At 41.5% G+C, this 26,575-nt stretch overlaps 1 protein-coding gene across 1 annotated transcript in view; it reads right to left on the bottom strand.

Annotated features, from left to right (window-relative positions):
• The window catches only part of LOXL4 (lysyl oxidase like 4), a 139,248-nt gene extending 114,355 nt beyond the window's left edge, over window positions 1-24,893 (bottom strand). Inside the window, exons 1-4 of the mRNA XM_033942260.1 lie at window positions 24,760-24,893; window positions 19,992-20,329; window positions 10,105-10,283; window positions 882-1,090 (exon numbers count right to left, since the gene is read on the bottom strand). Of these exons, the coding sequence (XP_033798151.1) occupies window positions 882-1,090; window positions 10,105-10,283; window positions 19,992-20,280 (677 nt within the window). The 5' untranslated portion in view covers window positions 20,281-20,329; window positions 24,760-24,893. The remainder of the gene's footprint in view (window positions 1-881; window positions 1,091-10,104; window positions 10,284-19,991; window positions 20,330-24,759) is intronic.
• Between the last annotated feature and the right edge of the window lie 1,682 nt (window positions 24,894-26,575).

The following is a 26,575-nucleotide window of genomic DNA, read 5'->3' as shown; positions in this document are numbered from 1 at the left end:
ATGGAAGGGGAAGGCATAAAGTTTCTGGAAGGGGAATAGGAGAGAAGATGCCATATAGAATGGGCAGAGAGAGGGTAGACAGTGGATGAAAGGAAGAGAGTGACAAGAAGATGAGGAAAGCAGAAACCAGAGAAGACAAGGTAGAAAAAAATTTGCTTTAGGGAAGATGCATCGCTGTTTCTGTGGTGTTGCACTGTATGCAAAGACCAGCTTCTTGGTACTTCAGTTTAACCTTTGTCTACGTATTTTTATTCTATCTCCCCATTTACAAAACTGTAGAGCGTTTTTTAGTGTTGGCATCTGAACTGTTACCACCATGGCTAAAAACTACACTACAGTTATGTAAAAGGGGGGGGGGGTTAGTTTGTGATTACATACTAAGCGAAGGTGTTCTGTGTGTTCGAAAAGACATGGTTTTCTGTTAAAATTGACTCTGTAGGATTGATCTGTACTAGTCTGGCTTGTTTAGTTTTACAATGGGTGTATTGATGTTGTACTGCTCACTGCAGTATGTAAGATGCTGCCTTTTCCTAGGTACACCCTTGTGTGACGTGGATTGTTACTAAAAATCATGTTTTTCATACAGATGGGGGGTGTCAAAAAAAATGATGGGCCCTGGGTGTCACATATGCTAGCTACGCCACTGCCTATATGTTCTCTTTTTTTTTTACTTGATAAAGTGTAGTTCTTCCCTTCTTCCCTTTTTTGTTCCTGTTTGTTTATGTATTGTTTTCAAATGTTTTTAATAATGGTTATTGTTTTAAAGGATGTATTGTTATTCCATATATGTTTTTAAGACAATGTTCACCGCCTAGAAGGCCAATTGGGCGGTATATAAAATTTTTCAATAAACTTGAAATTTGGCAACATGATTCTTTTACCTGTAGAACTTATCGTTGTGGTGAACTTCTCCAGGGAATCCCAGCATCCCGCAGAATACCCTGCTGTTGTTTGTAGTCCAGCCATCTTCGCAGACCTGCCTCCAGCGTCCCTTGTATTTTATTTCCACAATCCCCTCAGTGATGGGGTCGCTCGCTTTGGCACGTGCCAGGACAGGCTTGATTCGAACTTCCTCAACTTTAACAGTTCGCTTCAGAACAAAACAGAGATGTTTCCATAATAGCGTCAGAATTGTCAAAAAAAAAGAAATGCTGGCAAATCATTAAGAAGACCCTAGCTGAGAATATATTCATGCGCCTTTCTGACTTCACATGCAACTTTCTTTAAATTAGTCCCCTTACTTTCTAACTCGTGTTACTCTTATCTATCAATATCAGGGGTCTCAAAGTCCCTCCTTGAGGGCCGCAATCCAGTCGGGTTTTCAGGATTTCCCCAATGAATATGCATGAGATCTATGTGCATGCACTGCTTTCAATGCATAGTCATTGGGGAAATCCTGAAAACCCGACTGGATTGCGGCCCTCAAGGAAGGACTTTGAGATCCCTGATCTATATGCTCCATCTTTGTTAACACCCTATGCCAGTAGTCCCCATCCCTGTCCAGGAGGACCACCAGGCCAGTCGGGTTCTTGGGATAGCCCTAATGAATATACATGGGGCAGATTTGCATGCCTGTCACCTCCATTATATACAAATCTCTCTCACAGATTTACAGATGTACGTTGTTGTGTGATTGATCACATTGAAGAGGGTCACACAAAGAGATCTCAGCGTCTCTTGCACGCGGAGCAGTTCTGGATTCATAAATTGAACAGTGAGGAACCGGAGGGTTTGAATTTGAAATTGGATTGGAGTACTTTTCATTGAAGGATCATGATTATGCTTCCATCAGGAAGTAAAGACATTAGAAGAAAAGAAGATGAAATAGAAAAGAGAAGTTGAGGTAAAAGGACTTAGTTATAGCTAATTAGATATAGATATATTAATGAAAAGAAAACAAAATACGCATAAAAACAAAAAACAACAAAAAAATACAAAAAACATAATGATTGACTTTTTCACATTTTTTGATGTATATTTACTTGCTTCTATTGAAGTCTACATTTCCATATCATTACATTTTTATTTTTCCAGAAGCACATTATATTTAGTAAACAATTTTTTAATCTTTTGATTTTTTGATTTTTTTTAGTTTGCAATATCTGTCAGCTCTCAGTTAATTTGTGCACTGGATTATGTACCTGCAATACCATCTTGGTTATCTTCACCATTATTTTTTCATCTTTTTGTCTGTGAGTAAAATTGCGCAGTAAATCATGTGTCTCCAATAGCATTGGAGCACTGACGTACTGATACTTCTGGTTATGAAGACAACACATCGGGAGTATTCAAATCCAGTGCGAACTCTGTGGAACCATCTTTGGATATAGGAGACACGTTCAGCGTCCGAATTAAAGGTATATCTTGCTGTTTTTTTTTAAAGTTTTGTGAAGATACACACTGGTCCAGTTTTAACTTTAAGTTTTTGATTCTGGTTTCAGTTTGATCGGATACGTTACACCCTGAGGCAGCAGACTTGTGAAACGCTGGCCAGCGTTGGTGTACCGATCAACAGAAGATAAGTTAAATATGTTTTTTCATCTATCTTGAAATATCTTCCAAGCTAAGCACAACACAGCACAACACTTGTTTCATTTAAAAGAGGTTTTTTAGCCAGTGAGGTGAACGCTCCACCACCGCTATTCCACCATTGTGGAGGTGGGAGGGCCCTTTTCCTCTGTTTGAAAATGGTCATTCAGCCTGTACTGTGTTATTAACATACCATCTGACATAGTGCATCTTACAGTTGTGGAAGTGTTTTATTAATTACTGTTGGTTTTCAAAATATCTGACTCTTTTTGGCTATATATTTAGGAGAGCTTATTTTGATACCATTGCATTTAAGTCACTGGTTCAATCCCTGGTATTGGAACATGTAGACCACTGCAATATACAGTACTCCCCCGAAATTCGCAGGGGTTCCGTTCTAGGAATACCCGCGAATTCCGAAAAACCACAAATGCTGTTTTGAATCTGTAAAAAGGCCGGAGAGGGCAGCTGGGGCGCTGGCAGGTGCAGTAAATCATACCCAGTATGCTCCGGGGAGGGGGTGGGGAAGAGAAGAGGAGGAATTGGCTGTGCAGAAGGCTGATTCGCGGACTCATTCCCTGTATTTTCTGACCGGAAGAGGCAGTCAGAAAATACCGCGAATAACTGAGTCTGCGAATCACAAATTTGCGGGGGAACACCGTAGTCTATCTAGCGAGGGTAAAGAAGAATATTTCCAGACTGTGGCTCATACAGAACACAGCGGTGAGACTCATTTATGGTTTGAAAAACTATGGTCATGTATCTGCCTTTTATTGCAAATTGCTTTGGCTGCCCATGGAGGCCCGTATCATTTTCAAGTTTGGTTGTATTTACTATAGAATAATAACATGCCAGGTATCCTCTTTATCTGTATTTACAGTCCCTAATCCAAAATATTCTTGCAAAGCTCGTGCTTTTTTCATTTACCTGTCTGTGAAGGGTTGCAAATTTAAAAGATATCATGAACGTACACTGTCATATCACACTGCTATTTGGGATAAAGATTTTAGGCAACTATTCTTTGTATCTATGTCATACATGGAGTTCAGAAGGCATTTGACGACTTATTTATTTTCTAGAGTTTTGGGTAATTAATTTTCTCCATTTTTCTGTTTGTGATATAAGTTAACCTTTTGTAAGCCGCTATAAGTCGATTTTGTTATGTCTATGTGTGACTTATTCCTGCTGAACACCGCCTTGAGTGAATTCCTTCAGAAAGGTGGTAAATAAATTCTAATAAATACATACAAAATAAATACACTTTCAATCCCATTTTGTCATTTTTGTCTGTCACAATTAGATTGTAAGGCCTTTGAAGCAGGGACTATTTATTGCATGCGTTGCATGTGTTTGGTTGCGCTATAGAAATAATAGTAGTAGTTTTTCTGTAAGTCGTGTTTTAGAGAACTCTTTAAAATCAATAATATAGTGACCACAGCACTTTACCTAGAAAGTTAATAAGTATCTGATCCAAATGAGTTGTGCAGTTACAAGGAAGACTAGGAGTGAAAAAGTGAGATTAAAAGAATCTCTCTCATTTGGAGATGGAAATTATTGGGAATGAAGTTCAGGGTTGTAGAAGATGTTTGAGAAGGAAGAGAAGGACAGTGTAGAAAGGGATGGGATTTAGAAGTTATTAGGTAATATATATGAAGGGAAGCTGAAAAGTTCTCTGCCCAACCAAGAAGGGAATGATGTGGAGCCATGAAACTTACAAGTTATTCCACATATTCACCCCTAAGTTCGACACACTTGGCACACTCTGATATCTGGCCACCGAAATACTGCTCCTCTGCTGCAATCACCTCTGAATCCCTTGAAATTTGTCCCCCATTTCAAATTCTTTTTAAAGTTTGTAAACAGAAAACAGTCAGATGGAGCAAGATCTGGTGAGCAGGGTGGCTGCTCTCTGTGGAGTTCCACGCATTTGCACTTTTGGACTGTTTATTCCACGTATCTACTACCTTAGGACTATCAGGGACCACTGAAGAAGACTATCTTGTCGAAACACGGACCGTGCTCTCGGCAGATTAGGTCCTCAAGGTTTTTATGTGGATCGTTTTATTTCTATGTGGATTGCTTACATTGACTTGTGGAACTTTTAAATTTTCAATAAAGTCCATTTCAGGAACATCGTCACTCCACAGTGTTTTTTGGTTTCTTCTTAACTGAATGGAGCAGGAGATTTAAGAAATGGATTTTTATGTAAGCCAACTCTTCTTCGCACGTCCCAATACATATCTGTGGACATAAGGGGTGCAGACTGATAATAGATTATGTCCTGAGTCCTCTGTGATGATGACTTGGCCCCTAAGATCCTTCACGTGACAATTCTGTGATTATTTTCCTGTGCAGATGATGCAGCTGTTACCATTCAGGCTGTGAAAGACGCAGCTGTGCACTGAAACTGTGCACTGAAACCCCAACTATGTCAAAACATTCATCATTTTGCCAGCCTTGTGAGCAGGTGTATTGTCTTGCAAAAAGAGAACGCCTTTCCTAAGTTTCCCTCTCTTTTAATCAGCACAGTAAGCTACAGTAGTATTCTGCATTAACTGTTTGGTCCCATGAAAAATGGTTCATCATTACAACACCTTCCTGATCCCAAAACACTGTGGTCATGACCTTTCCTGCTGACTTTTGGGTCTTGAATTTCCTTGGCCTTGGAGAAACTGAGTGCCGCCATTGCACGGACTGCTGTTATGTCTCAGGATCATAGTGGTGTAACCCGTTTCATCAACAGTAACTAGTCGTTCCAAAAAGTTGGCGCCAGCTCACTGAACATTCTACAAAATCAACTTACAAGTTGTTTCATGTCAGCATTCAAACATTTGGGCACCCAGTTGACCGACAGTTTTTGTATACCCTGCTGCTCTTGGATTATACACCCAACACATTCCCTGGATATCTGTAGTGTCTCAGCAATTGTTTTAACCGATATCTGCCAATCTGCCAAAATCAGGTCATGGACATGATCAACAAGTTCAGAAGTTGGCACTGTTTGAAGCCTCCCAGACCTTGCTGCATCTTCGGTCTCTAAATTTCCACCCAGAAAGTTTGCACACCACTTCTTCACATTTGTCCCTCAGTGTTTGCATCATACATTCATGGACTTCCTTTGGAGTTTTCTTCTGCAGGAATAAGGAACTTCATGACAGCTTGGACTTCCACACTTGAAAATTTCATACTTTTCATTGACATGGTTCAATCAATGATCTGAAACAATGTCAAAACATAGCATTATGATTCTGCAAATTGGCACTTTGCCAAATAAAACAACACTCTTTTCAGCTACAACGGCAAAATAGTGCTCAGAATTTAGGGAGTTGGATGGGCTGAGAACTTTTCAGCACCCTCTCGTAGAAATAAAATACAAACGTAAAGGAAATAAGTTGATACCTGAGTTTTGCGGCAATTGTGAGATTTGAAATTATTTGTCTTAAAAATACTACTTTGTAAATTCATGGCGTGTCCTCTAGTCTTTGTATTTTTTGAAAGAGTAAATAAATGATTTGCATTTACTCATCCCGCTCCACTCAGGAGTTTGTAGACTTCTATCATGTCTCCCTTCAGCTATCTCTTCTGCAAGCTGAAGAGCTGTAAAGAACAGAGAGAATTGAATGATTCCAATTATCCCTAACAACAGCTTTGCAGATTATAAACAGAAATAAGAAATATTCTTTAATTGTCTATATGTGAATGTCAGAAGTCTAAAAATAAGGTGGGAGAATGTATGGCAGTTAATGAAGAAGCAGACACAATAGGGATCAGTGATACCTTTTGGAAAGAGGACAAACAGTGGGGATGCTATGATATCAGGGGACAAATTATATCAAAATGACAGGGTGGATCAACCAGGATAAAAGTTCTGCAAGAAGCAAAATGCAGTGTTGGGTCTTTATGGATAGCAATTCCAGGTGTAAGGGGAAGGAGCATACCAACCTCTGGGATAGGATAAAAAATCTAGCAGAAATCAGGGAAGCTAACAAATCTGGCACTGCAATAATAATGGGAGAGTTCAATTTCTCCCCTTCTGATTAGTCAAATGTCTCACTGGAACATGCTAGGGAAGTGAACATTTTACTGTACACGCCATAAATGACTGCTTCAAAAATGAAAATAAAATTAAAGGAGCGCATAATGTAAGCATAGATGCAAAAAAGGAAAGCACATCATGAAAAAACATGGAATGCATATAAGAGCATAAGATAAGTAGATGACATCATGAAAAAATATAGAGAGATTAGGGACAAAAATGATCAAACTACTCAGTGAAAAATAGAAACAGTGCATAGCACAAACGCTAAAGCCAATCTCTAAAAACTAGACTGAGCATAATACTTTCAATAGTAACACGATCAAACATCCATGGCGACTTGGCCAAGCATTAGAAATGACTCAAAAATGCTAAACTGTGCATATCACAAGGCCAGGTGAAAAATAGGCTTTCAGCCCCACCTTAAATCTAGGAAAATCTACTTTTCCATGAAAAAGTAGAAGAGAACAGAATTCCAAAAAAGAGGACCCAAAATGTAGACGAATGAAACGTGAATACATTCAACACACACTTGAGCAGGGAGCTAAAGCAAAATGGCCGTCATTCTGGGTTTAGAAAGGATGAGCTGAACAATAGTAAGCGTTATGAAAGGGAAAGGAATTGGGACTTGCATACCGCCTTTTTGTAGCTTTACAACCACACTCAAAGCGGTTACATACAGGTACTTCAAGCATTTTCTCTATCTGTCCTGGTGGGCTCACAGTCTATCTAATGTACCTGAGGCAAATGGAGGATTAAGGGCTCCTTTTACTAAGCCGGGTTAGGCCTTTAACACGCGGAATAGCGCGCACTACATTGCCCCGCACGCTAGACCTTAACGCCAGCATTGAGCTGGCGTTAGTTCTAGAAGCATAGTACGTGGTGTAGCGTGTGGTAATTTCCTCAAAAACCCTAGCGCACTTTAGTAAAAGGGGCCCTAAGTGACTTGTCCAGAGTCACAAGGAGCAGCACAGAGTTTGAATCCATAATCTCAAGGTGCTGAGGCTGTTGCTCTAACCACTACACCCAATCTGATTAATTTTGACGATCAGAGCCAGAAGCTTGAACTTTAGCCTATATGGCATAAACAGCCAATATTTTTTGATTAGGAAAGGGAGAAACATGGGCAGTTTTCTTGCCAAAGTATAGGAACTTTACATCAGAGTTTTACACATTTTGATAGTAATAATGATAATGGCAGCAATAGAGTTGAGAGAAGATTCTTCTCCCTTCTTTCCTTTCCCATGGTCTGGCATCTCTCTTTCGTCTCCTCTCCCTTCCCTGGTCTTCCTTCTCCCTCCCTCTCCCCAATCGAATGCAGCATTTCTCTCCCCCTCCCTTCCTTTGTCACCCTGCTGTCGTCAGCGCAACATTCACAATTCACTGCTCTTGCCAGCATCGGGCCTTCCTCTCTGCCGGGTCCTGCCTTCGCGGAAGTAGGTAGGACCCAGGAGAGAGGAAGGCCCAATGCTGACAAGAGCAGCGAAATGTGAACACTACTGCTGCTGGGAAGAAGTTATTGATGCTGGCGCCGGCCCTCAGAGGAGTTGTCGGAGCACCCCCTTATGGGCTGCTCCAGGGCGGGCCACCCCTCAAACCCCCCCATGGTACGCCACTAGAAAAGAAAATGGCAGTAGAATGCATTTTGATTCTTAGGATTCACTCGTCACACACAGATTCTGGAAGTATTCCAGGCAAAAACCCCACCAATATATGGTTTGGCAATGCTTCTGGGAAAGATCAGGACAGACCTCATTTTATTGCTTCCTTTTTTCCTCTGGTTTAGTTTGTTTAAGTTTTTACTTCTAATTTCTTTTTGTTGGCTTTCAGGATGATTTTACATAAATGGGTAGTTACTGGTATTGTGGTTACATGGTAGGACAGAGAAAGGAAGTACAACGAGAAGGAACTGCAGGGGTGAGCATTTAAACTGGTGTTTTCATACAGTTCTATGTTTTGTATGTTATTTTGCACTCCTTTGTCTTGTCTCTTCCTTTATTTCACTTTGCTGTAAATGTTGGAACATAATCGGTAGGAAATACTTCTGTTCACTAACAATATATCACAATCACGTCTTTAATTTATTTATTCAATTTTAATGTACAACTGAGTATTAAATCGTGTACAGAAAAGTCAATCAAGATATTAAATCAAAAGGGAAAAAGACTAATCTAATCTAATCTAAACCTTGGGTTTGTATACCGCATCATCTCTACATTCGTTAAGCTCGACACGGTTAACAAGAGTTAGGGTAGAAAGGAACTCCAGTGGAGGGAAGAGGCAAACTGAAGAGAAATTTAGAGGACTAGAATAACCAGAGAGGAAGGAGGAGTTACATTTTTGAGAATAACCAGGTTTTCAGATGTTTACGGAAGAGTTGGAGGGAGCTCAGATTCCTAAGAGGGGAGGTAAGGTTGTTCCAGAGCTGAGTGATTCTGAAAGGAAGGGAAGAACCTAGTTTTCCTACAAGTGAAAGACATGTCAGGATATCAAAATGTAAAGTAAAGATCCAAAATTCAAAAAGGAGTCAAAGAACAAAAAGAAGCAAATACACATAGCATGACAAATTAACCTCTTTTCAGGAGCTCATAGAATTCAATGAGAGCATTTTATCCAGAAGAGGTGGATGGACTGCACCCTTGAGAACAGTGCCTTCTGTTCTAGTTCTCATGACCACCAACAAGGAGTTGGTTCAAAAAATATATATTTAACAGATTTACATACATGGAAAATTAAGAAAGAATACTGTTCCCTATTGTAAGACACCGGGGTGAAGCAACAAAAAGACTTTCCAAATCTTTTGTGTCTCTTTCATCACATTACAAGGGGGAATATGACTGAGGTCTACAAAATCCTGAGTGGTGTAGAACAGGTAAGAATGAATCCATTTTTCACCCTTTCAAAAAGTACAAAAACCAGGGGATACTCAATGGAAATACTTTTAAAACAAATAGGAGAAATATTTTTTTTACTCATAGAATGGTTAAGCCAGATGATGTGGTTACAGAAATTAATGTAGCTGAATCTAAGAAAATTTTGGACAAGTCCATGGAGGAAAAGTCCATCATCCGCTATTGAGTTAGACATGGGGAAGCCACTGTTTGCCCTGGGATTGGTACCATGGAATGTTGGGTTTCTGCCAGGTACTGTGACTTGGATTGGCTTCTGTTGGAAAAAGGACACTAGGCTAGATGGACCATTGGTCTAACCTAGTATGGCTCAGCCTCCCATTTGTTCACCCTCCCATTTGAGTCTTTCGTTCACCCTCCTATTTGATTCTTACTATTTCCCCAATGATTTATTTAATATTTTTAGTTTATATTTATTAGCATTCTAATGTTTTAATTATTGATGCTATTGACCCTGTATTATATGTTGCGATGCCATACTAAGACCATAATGTGGGGAAAAAAAAGCATTTAACAAAATAAAGATGTCACATTATTCGGTGCTATGTCATTCTTGTCCTCTCTTAGATGCTATATCTTCCCACTGGCTTTGTCTCAACATAATGTGCTGATATGAAAAGAACATCTTACCTGTACACTGAGGGGCTGTAATTTACCATCCTGGTTGAATTTGGGTGAACGCTTGGCCGAGCAGACCACACCCACATCCTCAGAGTGTTTGCAGTCACTTACGCCCCAACCATTGGAGTCACACTCCGCAATGGAACTCTCACTGCCGGTGCATTGAACATTATCCAACCAGATGGGGCCTAATATAAAACAGTCAATAATTCCAGTGATCACCTCAGATTCTCAGATATGTTTTGAAATCATCTACAATCTTCAATTAATCTGCACATTACCCTCAAACTCAAGAGGGAGCCATTCCTTACATGCTATCTTACCACCGCTAAACTGGTTCCATGAGTCAATAAGCTGTAGCTGTAGACTTCAGTATCAAGGGCTAGTGACTAGCACAGTAGATAATGTTCTCTCTAAGCTGAGTGGGAGTCCTCCACCAGTGACGTAGCGAGGGTGAGAGGCACCCGGGAAGGTGGCACCCCTCCTCGCCCCCCTGCCACACATGTGCACCCCTTCCCCATACCTTTGGCGCCAGCAGCCACCAACTTACTGCCGGCGTTGGCTTCAGTTCTCTCTCTGTCGTCATTTCCTAGGCGCGGGGTCCCGAAAGAGAGTGCCAAAGCCGACGCAGGCAGTGCGTTGGTGGCTGCTCGCGCCGATGTTAAAAAGGTACGGGGGAAGGGAAAGGGTGCACGCACGTCAGGGGAAGGCATGGGAAGGAGGGTGGAAAGGAGGAGGATTGCCGGCGCTCTAAGGAAGATATCGCCCGGGGCGGACCGCCCCCCTTCTCCCACCTTACTACGCTACTTCTCCCACCTTACTACGCTACCTACAGTCCAGCCAGTGGAGGGGTGCTGTTTCACTATTACATTTTCAATAGTGAGGGACAGGTAGGTTTTGCAGGAATGGAGGAAACCTTTCTGTCTATAGTGAATGAAAATGCACCACCCTTTACTGGTAGCATTGCAGTTGGAGGACCCCTGCTTAACTTAGCATTAATGAAGTCAGGAACTCCACACATTCCTGGTTGCAGTAATGCAAAGCTAGTGAGCTCCAAGGTGGGCCTTCTATTTTTGAGACGACTGGATCAGCACTTAAATTAATTAACCCCCCCCCCAACAATGCCTATCACTGTCTCAAAACAACTACCTCTCATCTACTAATTCCCCTGGCATCAATAAGTACCCCTGCTATCACCCCTATATATACCACAAGGCTCTAGAAAAAGGAGGACGGATTAAGACGTCTGAGTTTTACTTCCATTGCTTTCAAGGGCAAGGCAGTTAAGACAAGTCTGTGCTTCCATGTATGTGTTTTTGTAATGTGGGTTTTTTTTGTGTGTGTGGGGGGGGGGGTTTACTATGTATGTGTTTTTAGAACCCACTTTATATAAAGTGGGATATAAATAAAAACCATAAACCATAATATACCTGGGGCAGTGGAGGATTAAAGGGAAAAGTCTATAAAAAGCGCCCAAAACTTAGGCGCCGATATAGGCACCGTTCAGCGCGATTCAAGCACAATTGGGTGCTGTTTAGTGAATCACGCTGAGCGGCACCTATATGGGAGGCGCCCATGAAGTAGGCCAGCTCTAGGCACAACTAAAAGTTAGGCGCTCATGCGAGCGCTTAAGCACGCGTAAGAGCAGTGATTCTGTAAGAAGGCGCCTAACACGTAGCCACGCCCACACCTAACATGCATAGCGCCTATTTTTTTGAAGGCCGCCTAAATTTTTAGAGGCGCCTTGTTACAGAATCACGCTTTCTTGATAGGCGCTTATGTTTCAATCAGTGCTGATTAAAAAGCTTAATTGAGCTTGTTCTTCAATTTAGATAGGCGCCTATCTAGTTGGAAGCCTCCGAAATAGGTGCCTAACTATAGGCGCTGGTTACAGCCAAGTGACTTGCCCCGGGTCACAAGGAGCAGTGTAGGATTTGAACCCACAACCTCAGCATGCTGAGGCTGTAGCTCTAATCACTAAACCACACACTTGACCTATCAAAATTATTCAAATTTAATCAAATATCAAGTCCATTTGAACAAACAAGAGCAGTAAAGAACTTCATTATAGATGATAAAACACAGAGAGCTCCTTTAGAAAAAAAATAAAATCAGTCTATATAGCTAGATTAAGTTCTACTGGTTGAAATGTATTGCAAGTATAAATCCAATATTGCTCCTTTTGTTGAAATTATCACCAATAGTCTCCTCCCCTTAAATTTGGTGGTATATGAGGCATCTCAAGTCCATAAAGTCAGGATTTTGTGTCATCTAGTGTGCAACTAATGATGCATCTTTCCTATTTCTTTGAATAGCACTATAGTGTTCCACCATATAACAAACTTCCTTGATGTCTGACTTGAGATGCTTTGTTTTAGATAAAAGAAACATAGAAACTGATGGCACATAAAGGCCATATGGCCCATCTAGTCTGTTTATCCAAATCATCTCCTATCTCTTCCTCCTCTTAAGAGATACCACATGCCTGCCCCACGCTTCCTTCAATTCAAATACAGTCCTTGTCGCCACCATAAGAGCATAGGAATAGCATTACTGGGTCATCCCAATGGTCCATCTAGTCCAGTATCCAATTTCCAACAGTGATCAATCCAGTGATCAGACAGAAACCCAAATAGTAGTAACATTCCATTCTACTGATTCCAGGGCAAGCAGCGGCTTCCTTCATGTCTGTCTCAATAGCACGCTACTGGCTTTTCCATCAGGAACATGTCCAAGCCTTTTTTAAACCCAGCTATGCTAACCACTGTTACCACATCATCTGGCAACAAGTTCCAGAAGTTAACTATTCCTGGAGTGAAGAACATTTCAGCATATTGTCTGCAATAACACCTAGATCCACTGGGAGATTGTTCCACACATCCACCACTCTTTCTGTGAAGAAGTATTTTCTTAGATTAATTCTGAGTTGATCTCCCTTCAACGTCATCTTATGCCCTCTCATTCCCACCAAACTTCCATTCAGTTGGAAGTGATCTGCCTCCTGTGCATTTATGCCATATAGATATTTAAATGTCTCAATCATATCTCCTTTCTTTCATCTTTCTTCCGAAGTATATACATTGAGGTCTATTAGTCTGTCTCTATGTGCTTTAAGATGAAAACCACTGACTGTTTTAGTAGCCGCCCTCTGGACTGACTCCATTCTGGTTATATATTTTTGAAGGTGTGGTCTCCAAAACTGCACATAGTACTCTAAATGGGGTTTCACCAGAGACTTATACAGAGGCACTATCACCTTCTTTTTCTGCTGGCCATTCCTCTTCCTATGTATCCAACGATCCTTCTAGCTTTTACTGTCTCCCTTTCTACCTGTTTAGCCACCTTAAAATGATCAGAAACAATCATCCCCCAAGTCTCACTCTTCTTTCAAGCACATAAGCACTTCTCTTCCTAAATATACCGCTCCCTTGGATTTCTGTAACTTAAGTGCATGACCCTACATTTTTTAGCATTAAATCTTAGCTGCCAATTTCTGGACCATTCTTCAGGGATGTTTACCGTATTACAGAGTTTTGTATCATTTACAAAGAGGCAAATCTTGCTCAACACCCTTCCGCAATATCACTCATAAAGATCTTAAAAAGTTCTAGACAAAGGATCAAACCCTGCGGTACACCACTGGCAACACCCTTTTCCTTTGGGTAAATTCTATTTAACACCATCTTCTGTCTTCTAGTTAACCAGTTTCTAACTTAGTTATATATACCACCTCATTTAAGGGGAGGAGAAGATCAGAAACAATTTCAACTAAAAGACACAGTTCAACCAGTAGGTATCTAGCTATAAACTGGTTTTATTATTTCTAAAGGAGTCCTCTCTGTTATATCTTCTATAATGAAGTTCATTACTGCTGGGGGGGGGGGGGGGTTCAAATGGACCCGATGTTTGCTTAAATTAGAATAATTTTGATAGGTCCAGCTTTAGAATGACATCTGTTCTTTTCAATCAGGTGAGATCTCATGGTAGATGAGGTTTTAAAATACCAAGCTGCCATCTTGCAGTGCTCAAATGATAAACTGTATGGGGAATTCTGTTTGATAAAGAACTATTTGGTTAATGTGGCATTTGAATCTTTTTCCATTTTTGATTACAGAGAGTCCTTTTCACAATTCCTGAAGCAGTGTTGCCAAAACTGTGAAATGCTGGCCATTGTTGGGTGGAGCTATGGATCATACCAGCAGCAAAGTTCTGTATCTAAAGAATCAATCTAGAACAATACATAAAAGACTACATGAATATTGATCAAGCTTTATTTAAATAATTACTACTACTATCCATTCAGTTGTATCTGACCCTTGGATACTCAGTAAGCCAGTTCTCACCATGCTTCCCTATTTTCCACGGCTTCTTTCAATTGTTTGATGTTCGTTCCCATGTCATTCTTGATGGTATCCAGCCAATGGGCCTTTGGTCTCCCCTGCTTCCTTTCATCACTGTCCATTCCAAGTAGCACCTCCTTTTCTAGTGAATGCGCCCTCATCACATGGCCAAAATAGGTCAGTTTCTGTCTGGTAATCTTGCCTTCCAGGACAACTCTAGGTTTATATGATCAAAAACATCTTTGTTGGTGATCCTAACCTTCATGGAATTCTTAGAAGTCTCCAGCACCCCAGCTCGAAGGCATCAATTTTTCTTCTATCTGCTTTCATGAATATCCATGTCTCACTGCCATATGTCGCGATTGGGAACACAATGACCGTGATCTCTGCTGTCAAACCACCACTGTGATCAACGAGGGACCCAAGGAAAATGAAGCTGTCAACTATTTCTATTTCTTCATTGTTGATCTTTATGTGGACTTTCTTGTTGGCGATAGTCATGATTTTGGTCTTCTTGATGTTCAGGTAAAGTCCCATCTTTTCGCTTTCTTCTGGGACTTTACCTGAACTTCTTGCTAAACAAATATAGATAAAATAGGGATATGTAAAATTTTAAAAGGAGATTTCCAAGCCTGTGACTGAATATAAACTAGCACTGAGCAATAATGAGTGCTAAAAATTGATCCTGAGGGTTTTTCCTCCTTCTGAAAAATATTCCCCTGGGATGCTACTATAATTATATGTCAGTGAAGGTTTCGTACTATTGAGGTTATTGGTTTCAACATAGGAATTTCCCAAAGACTTTGTGCAGGAGTTTCCCAGACAACACAGGTCCCTTTCTTTTGTATGATTAACAATGTTTTCTCTTTTTGGAACATGGAGAAGGCACAGATAGAAATCAGCATTGAAACAGGAGGAATTTTACCCAGATGATGATCTGTAGAGCCCTTCATTCTATAATCTTGTACGCAAATGTATGCTCCTTAAGAGCACATTTGCATCTGTAAGATATAGAATAGCAGCAGTTAAAGGCTTAGGGCTAGCTAGATTCACTAAGCCTACCGATCCACTTCCGACCACTTAGCAACCCCTTTACGACCCGATTTCCCTCCGACCTGATTCACTAACCTCTGTCCCGATCATCTTCCGATCCGCACATGCAAATTAGGGGAAATGGCATTCAAATGCAGGCAGGAAGCGATTCAATAAAATAAAAACAGCAACACCGATTGGGCTGGCCGATTCAGAAATAAGCGACTGCTGAGGACCAGTCGCTGAGGTCCTTTCCGACTGCCCTGCCTTCTGCTGCCCTGCTATCTGCCCTGCTTCTCTGCTCTCAGCCCCGATCTCCTGCTCTCTCCTACCTGCCCCGAATCGCCTGTTCTCTCCTGCCTGCCCCGAATCTCCTGTTCTCTCCTGCCTGCCCTGAATCTCCTGTTCTCTCCTGCCTGCCCTGAATCTCCTGTTCTCTCCTGCCTACCCCGAATCTCCTGTTCTCTCCTGCCTGCCCCGAATTTCCTGTTCTCTCCTGCCTGCCCCGAATCTCCTGTTCTCTCCTGCCTGCCCTGAATCTCCTGTTCTCTCCTGCCTGCCCCGAATCTCCTGTTCTCTCCTGCCTGCCCCGAATCTCCTGTTCTCTCCTGCCTGCCCTGAATCTCTCCTGCCGCCCCGACTGGCCGCCCTGCTCTCGCCCCGACCCTCCTGCCCTTCCCTGTACTATGAGTCCGTGGTTTTAACCCGCGGGTTTAAAGCAGTTTAAAACCACGGACTCGCAAAGAAAAATAGGGTGGAGATGAGTAATGTGCTTATAACCTCCCTGGCAGAACATGAGGCGCACAGCATCATTTTGAACAGATCGAACGGGAGAGATTTGGGAACCATTGTAGACCCTTTCCTGCTGCCCAAACAGGCACCTCCTTATTGGATAGCTCCCCTAACATGTGATTTGCCCAAGTCATTCTCTTTTCCTTTGCTTGAAAAAAAGAAAAAAAAAAAAAAAAGGTCGCTGCTCTTAAGCATGCGCAGACCATCTACAGATGGTCTGCGCATGCGTCAGGATCGCTAGAGAGCAATCCCGACGGTCGGATGGGGGCATGATTCTGATCGCCCTCATTTGCATGAGAGTGATTTGTGAATCAGCCCCCACGGACACGCATCGGATCGGATCCCTCACGGATCGGATCCGATCGTGCCCTTTCTGAATCTAGTCCTTAAATAGAAGGTAATAACCACTAATTAGCAACAATTAGAGTTGACACTAATTGATATTAATATGCAGATACATGCATCACTATACTTAGGCAGTATTTTATAATGTTACCACCAACATTCTATAATGCATAACTGCGAGAGGGGAGTAGATGTGGGAGGATCACGGGTGGGGCAGAAGCACAGTAAATTTTTAGAATATTGTCAGTTATAAGCATAATTGTTGCATTGAGGTGCGAATATTTATCCTACCATAGAGCTAGCATAAGTGCTCACATATAACGTTACACGGGTAAATAAGGACATAAGCTAGAATTCTAGAAAAGCAATCACACACATGATTACTATTAAGAACTTGTGCTTGGCGCATAAAATTTTGGCCCATAACTTTATGGCATCGCTTCAAGAAAGGTGGCCTAATGGTCAATGGCGCTGCTCTCTGGATAACTCACCACTCTGCCTTGTACCACCCTACACTATCCAGATAATGCTAAAGGGGGTCAGTAAAGATATTCAGTGACACTATCCAGCAGAGACGGACTGACAGTGATCTGGGTCCCCAAACGCTAAGGGTCATGGATCCCTAACCACCTATCAAAAATGTTAAACCAGATGGAAGCTAGAATAGAAACATAGAAGATGACGGCAGATAAGGGCCATAGCCCATCAGGTCTGCCCACTCTACTGACCCACCCCCAAGTGTACTATCCTAGGGATCCCACTCCTGGTGACAGGTTCCCTTGGCTTAACCCTCTAAGGGATCCCACATGGGCATCCCATTTGCATCCCATGGGCCCCTACTGGTGTTGGCCCTTCCCTATTCTCCTAATGGCTAGTTTGCCCCTGCTATTTGGATAATGCTGCTGAATATCTAGATAGTGGGGACTACGGCATCTAGATAATAGTTTGTGTTACCCAGATAAATGTCTTTGAATATCAGGACCTAAGATTAAGGTACGTATTTTGTCTAATCAAAGGTGGACATTAAAAACCCTCCGAAACAAACAACAACAACAAATGAGGTTATTAGCAGATAATTCTTGAATATATATTCTGGAAAATTGAGAATAGCACATTATAACAGTTCAGAAGAGAAGGAACCAGAAAGATAAATTTAATTTTCAAAAGTCCTCATGTAGCCAGCGTTGGCTGCTGGCTGCATAAGACTATTTTCAAAATTGCTAACAAGGATAATGAATACAGCTTGTACAAGTCTCTGACTGAATCGGTTTGGGCTGTATAATGTGGGATACGAGATTAGAAGTGGCCTGATGCCCAGAAGTTATATGAAAAGTGGCAAAATTCAGCCACTCTCTGTATGAATACTGTGTTCAACTCTGAACACAGAAATAGCAGGAATAATTTTAAGAACACAAATCGTAGCAACATCTCAGAAGAGAAGTGCTTTGTAAAACCTGGTATAACCTCTAAACTGTGGCAATTCATTGCTTTACATTGATGGAAGCACTTGAACCTCATTCAGATGTGGTCCTTTCCAGCTAGCATAAGGACTTTCTGTGCCTTTAGAAAGCGTAACGTCTGTTTCTGATACACTTGAAGCTAACTACCATAGTTATCTCTTCAAGCCTGCTGGTAGCCAAGTTCCAGCATGAATTAGTAGAAATCCATATAGAGCTGGTATGATGTTGGTGTTGTAGAAGGGATTTTAGAAGCATTCATTAACTTGTTCCTTAATCACCCATTCCCACACTTTCAGGCTGATAGTCAAGAAGAAAATTATGTGTGTGCCTGTTCCTTTGCTTAGTCTTTTAAAATGATTCTGTACAGCTAAAGTCACTTTGTAATATTGAGGTATTTGGGTTTCAATCATGTTCTTTCTGATTTTACCTCATAACTCATTTGTCTTCTACTCAAATAGAAACATAGAAATATGATGGCAGATAAAGTCCAAATGGCCCATCTAGTCTGCCCATCCACAGTAACCATTATCTCCTTTCTCTCTCCGAGAGATCCCACGTGCCTATCCCACGCTTTCTTGAATTCAGACACAGTCTCTGTTTCCACCACTTCTTTTGGGAGACTGTTCCATGCATCTACCACCCTTTCTGTAAAAAAGTATTTCCTTAGATTACTCCTGAGCCTATCACCTCTTAACTTCATCCTATGCCCTCTCGTTCTAGAGCTTCCTTTCAAATGAAAGAGATTCGACTTGTGTGCATTTACGCCATATGTATACTTTAAAGGAAAGGCAGGAGAGGGGAGATAATGATAGAGACATTTAAATACCTACGTGGCGTAAATGCACATGAGTCGATTCTCTTTCATTTGAAGGAAGCTCTAGAACGAGAGGGCATAGGATGAAGTTAAGAGGTGATAGGCTCAGGAGTAATCTAAGGAAATACTTTTTTACAGAAAGGGTGGTAGATGCATGGAACAGTCTCCCAAAAGAAGTGGTGGAAACAGAGACTGTGTCTGAATTCAAGAAAGCGTGGGATAGGCACGTGGGATCTCTCGGAGAGAGAAAGGATGAATGAGTCATTTTTAGTCATGTTTAGAGAAAGAAAGAATGAGTCATTATGACATCACAATCTGAGCTCTAGAATGTTGCTACTTATGATTTTAAAGTGTTTGAGGCTTGTGCAGATGAGGACGAAGCTTAGGCATTGGTGGAATGAGGCATTATGACATCACAATCTGAGCTCTAGAATGTTGCTACTTCTGATTTTAAAGTGTTTGAGGCTTGTGCAGATGAGGACAAAGCTTAGGCATTGGTGGAATGAGGCATTATGACATCACAATCTGAGCTCTAGAATGTTGCTACTTCTGATTTTAAAGTGTTTGAGGCTTGTGCAGGTGAGGACAGAGATTGCAGGAATGGGGCAGGGACAGGAAAAGAACTTGTGGGGACGGGAAAATAAGTTCCTGTGGGGACAGGGAAAAATTTATCCCCGTGTCATTCTCTACTGCTAAGGTAGGCTTTAAGATATTTTTTCATGTAATTTTAATACAGTTACTGTGCTTTTTTCCAATGCATCCATATAGAAGTGCTATATAAAAGCCTAAAAATGAAATTAACTGGATGTGTGAATTTACATGTTCCCTGCTCACATAAGTGCACAGAAAAGTTCAAGTTATGAACATGTGTGCAGTACATGCTATTATATAAGATAGCACCTGTGCAGTGCGAAACTAGGCGACCACAGGAGGAGCATTGGAGTGTCTCTAACCTATGCACACAACTTTCATAATGCTATGTTATGCGCTTTGCATGGTGTCCATTTATGCCAGTTATTGACGTTTATAGACTCTGGACAGTGATTTATTATTCAATACTTTTGTGGAACTGGAAAAAAAACAACCCACTGAGAAATGAGATTTTCTTCTTACCATCCCCTTGTCCGTATTTGGCGCTGTGAGCCCACGTCGTTGCCATCTCAAAGCCCAGCTCTTTGCAAATGACATTTGCCACGTTGATGTTGAAGTCGTCATCGCATACTGTTCCCCACTGGCCATTGTACAGAACCTCCAAGCGTCCCTCGTTGGGATTCCTCCCGGATCCAACTAGTCGCAGCTGGATTTGTGGCAACCCAACTTGGCGCTGTGGCCAGCATTGATCTACCCAGCAGAGAAAGACGAGCAGCAGAGTGCAGATGGATCTAGCTGGTATCAGCGTCATGGTATGTTCTCAGGGTGACTCAGATGAGTCTCTTTACACAAAATATATGCTGTGGAATGAAAACAATAAAAACTGTTATTTTCTTCTCCCTAAAGATTTATTTATCTAGGAGTTTTGAACTTTATATGTGGTTCTGCAGTTTCCTCCAGGTACCCTGGGCTTCCAATTCAATCAGAATCAGTTTCTATTGGGCTATTACACCATAATAGTGTGTGGAGTGGTTAGAGCTACAGCCTCAGCACCTTGTGACCCTGGGCAAGTCACTTAATCCCCATTGCTCCAGGTACATTACATAGAGTGGAAGCCCGCCAGGACAGTTAGGGAATAATGCTTGACTACCTGAATAATTTGTAATCCGCATAGAATTGTAGGATATGTGGCATATAAATTATTAATGAAACCCTTCTTTTGGAATTAGAAAGCCAGTATATCAAATTAGGGGTGGGGTTTTTTGTGTTTGTTTTATTGTTTTCTCTGTCTGGCCATTGCAGGGTAACAAGCCACAGTTGCCTCTGAAACCTACTATTTTAAAAAAAATTTATCAAATTTGCAATTATTATACAAGTAATGCACTTGTTAGAGAAAAACAGAAACAATACATTGTACATAAGGAATTGTAATTGAAAGATTACAAACATTCTCTTTCTTAGACCTTTATCGAAGGAGATCCAACTTACCCATGGAGGGGATTCCTTAAAGAAAAAATACAAATTAAGAAAGCAGTATACGATTAACGAACCTATATATCATACATCAAGTTAAGCTCATAAATCACTAGAAATCTTTTTTAGGTCTAGAAAGGCACGTAATTGTGAAGGCACAAAAAAGGTGTACTTAACCCCCAAATATCGAATCAAACATTTGCATGGGTATGCCAATAAGAAAGAAGCCCCCAGTTTTTTTGCTTCATCTCGCATAATAAGAAATTTTTTTCTACGATCTTGTGTAGTATTTGAGACATCTGGATAAATCCAAATCCTTTCCCCAGCAAATGTCACTAGTGAATTTCAGAAGTAAAGCTTCATCACAGAATTCAAGGGGTCCTTTAATCAATGCGCGGTAGGGGTTTAACGTGTGGAATACCACGGTTAAACCACCTGCCGCGCTAGTCGCTAATGCCTCCATTGACGAGGTGTTAGTTTTTTAGCTTGCCGCAGGGGTTAGCGCGTGATTAAATGTCCGACGCGCTAACCCCGCTAGCGCACCTTGATAAAAGGAGCCCCAAGTCTTGTTCAAATACAAAAGATACTAATAATGTTGCCCTTTCTTTTACTTCAGAAAGGGAATCTTCCAAAATAGCTGATAATTCACCTTTTTCAATTTTTTCCTGCACCAAATTTCCTTCCTCACCCACCTTAGAGGAAAATGTTTGAATCCTACTTAATGTGCATCTTGGCCACTAGGTGTTGCTATACTATCATCAGCCTAGGAATCAAATTCCGGTCCTCTCCATGGCAGTGTTAAACACTTACCAGCAGATCATCATTCATTTGAATACATATGATGATAATTTGTCTAAGTGAAAACTCCAGCTTGAAAAGAAAACTCAAGGGTATTCTCATCAGTGAAGTTGCTGCTTATGAATTACCATAGGCTATTACTGGTGCTTGTTAAGACAAATCTTGGCCTTCCTTCAGTAGAACATTGCATAATAATATTATACAATGTAAGATTAGAATTGGAAATATTAGTATACCAAAAAAAGAAATTGAATATACTGAGCTGGCACTGGACAAAGTCAGTGAGTGAGAAAGTGTCAGTCTTTATTACTGAGTAAACAATGGAGAAACATAAATGTTCCACTTCCTTAGCAAAGGATTGTGGGTGTTGGTGAAGCTGGATCACAGGGAGGCACAAACATGAAAATTTCTTTCAGGCCAATATTCAGCTACTGTTATCAGATTTTTCTTAAAGAATGGCACTGAGCAGCCCCGAACATCCATGTGGAGCTGCGAGTAGAGCTCCAGAAAAAGGAGGTTGGATTGGGAATCCAGGTTTTACTTCCATGGCTTTCAATGGAAGTAAAACTCAGATGTCTCAATCTGTCCTCCTTTTTATTTCTGGAGCCATATGATAACCCTAATCTAATCTAATCCTTAGGTTTGTATACCGCATCATTTCAATGTTCGTAGAGCTCGGCGCGGTTTAGAGTAGAAGAAATAGGAAGGAACTACAACAGAGGGTTAGAGATAGAAGTGTGAAGAAAATTTAGAGGACTTGGGGTGCCAAGATATAAGAGTTTCCTTGATTCCTAAGTTGGAGGGAGACTTACACAAGGGCCTAATAACAGCGATATGGAAAGAGCTATCAGGATAGTTTTGACAGCCATTTTTCTGACCTGGATAGCAAGTTGCTCTTCAGATAGCATCTTCCTCTTCTGCCCATACTTTGCTCTGTACCAACCTGGTACTATCCCTATAGTAGGTGGTCTGGAAGGATTTTCAACAGCGCTATCCATGTAGTACCACTGAACATCCACAGATAGCTCCATTATAAAGATACAGTATTGGCTTTTCAATAGTGCCAACTCATAGAATGATTCACATCTAGAGATGTCCAACGCCTACTATCACTGGCATTGTTGCAGAAATAGATCCAGGCCACATATCTAAGGATGCCCTACTACCACTAGGTGGCAGCAGAGAAAAATCATTTCTTAAAGGAGCAGTGACACTTCACAGTTCCCATGAGTAGATCAACTAGCATTTGAACTGCCTAAGAAGATAATTCTGCTTTCATGGGTCAGTAACTGAAAGGGAAGCGGGACAATCCTTTAAACAAAAAATATCTCAGAAGAATCTAGTGGGGTCCAGAGTTAGTGCTAGTCTTCGATGACCACAGGCAGGTCAGGCTTTCAGGATATCCACAATGAATATGTATGAGATGGATTTGCATGCACTGCCTCCTTGAGATGCAAATCTATCTCAAGCATATTTAATGTGGATATCCTGAAAACATGACCTGCCTGTGGCTCTTGAGGATTGGAATTGCCTACCCCTGTACTAGAGTAGCGGCACTGGCTAAAAGTGAATCGCAGAATGATGGCACAGCTGATATTTAGAATGGACATGCTACCAGAAGCCAAAAATATTTTAAAAGACTTTTTTTTATGCATTTTACAAATGTTCAATATTTCCAAAAATTCCATTTGGAACATTTCAAAACTGGTAAAATTATGAAAACAAGCAAGTATATTTCAATGTTAAATATGTTTTTCATAATATATCAATATGGTTAATAATATTGTAGAACCCAGCAATTAGAGAAATTACTCAAGGTTATCACACACACATTGAAGATAGAAAAATATTGAGCAGAAAAACTTTTAAATGGGATTTTATGGGAGACACAATGCAAAATCTTTGGTCACATTGTGTTTCTGTATCACAAATATTTAATTATCTTTTAGGGCTCATAAGAACATAAGTAATGCCTCTGCTAGGTCAGACCAGAGGTCCATCATGCCCAGCAGTCCGCTCACGCGGCGGCCCATCAGGTCCAGGATCTGTATAGTAATCCTCTATCTATCCCCTTCTATCCCCTTTACTTTCAGGAAATCATCTAATCCCTTCTTGAACCCCAATACCGTACTCTGTCCTCTCACGCCCTCTGGAACCACATTCCAGGTGTCCACACCCTTTGGGTGATGAAGAACTTCCTAGCATTGGTTCTGAATCTGTCCCCTCGTAACTTTTCTGAATGCCCTCTCGTTCTTGTAGTTTTCGAAAGTTTGAAGAATCTGTCCTTCTCCACTTTCTCTATGCCCTTCATGATCTTGTAGGTCTCTATCATGTCCCCTCTAAGTCTCCGCTTCTCTAGGGAAAAGAGCCCCAGTTTCTCTAATCTTTCAGCATATGAAAGGTTTTCCATACCTTTTATCAATCGTGTCGCTCTTTTCTGAACCCTCTCGAGTATCGCCATATCCTTCTTAAGGTACGGCAACCAATATTGGATGCAGTACTCCAGATGCGGGCGCACCATCGCCCGATACAATGGCAGGATAACTTCTTTCGTTCTGGGCTCCTTTTACTAAGGTGCGCTAGCGTTTTTAGCACGCGCTGCCGATTAGCGTGCCCTGCCCCCTGCGCTACACGGAAAAACTAACGCCAGCTCAATGGTGGTGTTAGCGTCTAGCACACACGGAAATGCAGCGCACGCTAAAACCACTAGTGCAGCGTAGTAGAAGGAGCCCTTAGTGTCTTATACTAGGCTTCTTTCTATATTTTATATACACACATTGCCATTATGTCTGAACACAGTACAATTATGTATAAGAACCATGTCCATCTAGCTGTTTATGAATCCTGTAGGTTAAGTATCATATATATATATCCTTATAAACTAGTGCAAGTGAGGCTACAATCTCTAGATACACATAAAACAAATGCATTCAAACCTCAATGAAATTTAAAAGCCTGCTCTTTGATCCATGCTTCCAAATAAATCCCAAATAGTGAAAGTTTGAAAGCAAGAGCTCACCAGAGTGTGGTTAAAAGTTGTTCAGGCTCAGTTTCTCACTCCGTGCCAGATTTCCAGTCTCTCCCTCACCCTCACTTGTATATGCTGACTGAATTATAGGTTTCTCCCAAGTCCTGCTCTTCCCTCCAGGCAGAGTAACTGAGGACTGCCAAGAGTTCAGCAGAGGGCTGTGCTATCCTTTTTATCGTGCCATGCCTGCCCCTGGATTATGACTCTTGGTGAAAAATCATGGGAATGGGAGGGCGATGGGCAGTCTTCACCAGGGCTAATTGGAGAAGTCAGCAACTGGCAGTCAGAAAAAGAGACTGGATGGGCAAAAATCCCATAGGAAACAGCACAAGCCTTCTGGGTTGTTTTTTTTCTATTTTAGTGAAATTGGAAAGGTTGATACATTTTAAAATAACAGAAGCAAATGGTACCAAACCCCGATCAGCCCACATTACAGAGAAATACTTGCACATCTATAAACTCACAAAAAAACCCCCAAAAACCCAAGAGAGTTTAGCCCCATTAACAAATGATATGCTCTTCATATTATTCTGCCTTTAGACAGTAATTTCACCCCAGACTGTTGATGGTCAGTAACAAATTTCTCCAGAAGAGCAGGGGCAGTGAAAATATAAAAAAATCACCAACAAAATTTATCAAAAACATGCCCTGGAACTTAGAAAAAAAAAAACCTCCCACAAGCCATCTATTTAGAATGAGAACAAAAATATAGGCAAGGTTTTCAAAAATATAAGAGCTTAGGGAAGGTAGTTATCAACACAAGCTATTCTCAAGATGGTTTGTTTTATTTTTTACCAACTCGTGCTATAGAAGCAATACGACCTAGTTATAAGTAACTGGGGTTGACATCATAATAACACATCTTAATGGTAGCTTACTGTGATAGCTTTCCCCTGAGCTTTTAAAAAGTCCCTGACCTTCTTCCCCCCTTGCAAGCTGCTTAAATTCCTTCATATCTTGCATATGCTGTAGACATCAGGCAGTATCATTCTTTTACAATTGTAGTATTTCAAAGTGTCTGCATTTTGCCCGGGGTTATGACCTGAGTGGTCAGAGCTGACCTTAAGGATGGACAACAGGGGCAGCCGCGCAGGACTCCACGCTCCTGGGGACCCCGCAATTATCTAACCCGTGGCACGGGTTTTAGCACCGGCAGCGGCGGTAACTGGTCCGACGCTCATAGAACTCCGATGAGCGTCGGAGCAGTTACCGCCGCTGCCGGCGTTAAAACCTGCGCTACGAGTTAGTAAAGGAGCAGGTAAGTCAGACTTACAACTGTCAGCTGACCAAAAGTTAAAGCTTCTTTTCCTTTTGCATTTTCTTCTCTCCCTCTCCCCCTCCTCCTCCTCCTCGGTAACCATGCTCCTCAGCTTTGACTCTCTGTTCTCCTCCCATGCACCACTGGCTAGCCCTTACATCTCCTTCCGCTCACTCCCTTCACCCTTTGGTTTCATGCTTCTCAGAGGGATAATGTCCTTCTATTGTCTTTTCAGTATAGGAACAGAAACTATAACAAAAAATGGATGGCAAGTCCTCCCAAGCCAGCAACCTCCGCTGCCACATCTACTCCCCCAAAGGAGGTCTGACCAACCGGCCCCCAACCTGTGTGATCTCCCTGGGCTTACGTTTGCCTTTAAACAGCCTGGTGGTCTAGTGGTCATGCTCAGAAGAAATCACCAGGCTGGTCTAATGGTTTCTTCTGAGCAAGAGCAATCCCCAGTCTCTCTTTGTCTCTGCAAGTTCCTCAGCCAAAATGGCTGCTGCAGGAGGTCCCAGTGGCCATTTTGGGACTAGAAGCAGCATAAAT

This window comes from Geotrypetes seraphini, chromosome 4, assembly GCF_902459505.1.
Source record: "Geotrypetes seraphini chromosome 4, aGeoSer1.1, whole genome shotgun sequence".
Classification (NCBI taxonomy): Eukaryota; Metazoa; Chordata; class Amphibia; order Gymnophiona; family Dermophiidae; genus Geotrypetes; species Geotrypetes seraphini.
Note: the sequence above shows the minus strand (reverse complement) of the source record. Positions and strands in the feature narration are given on the sequence as shown.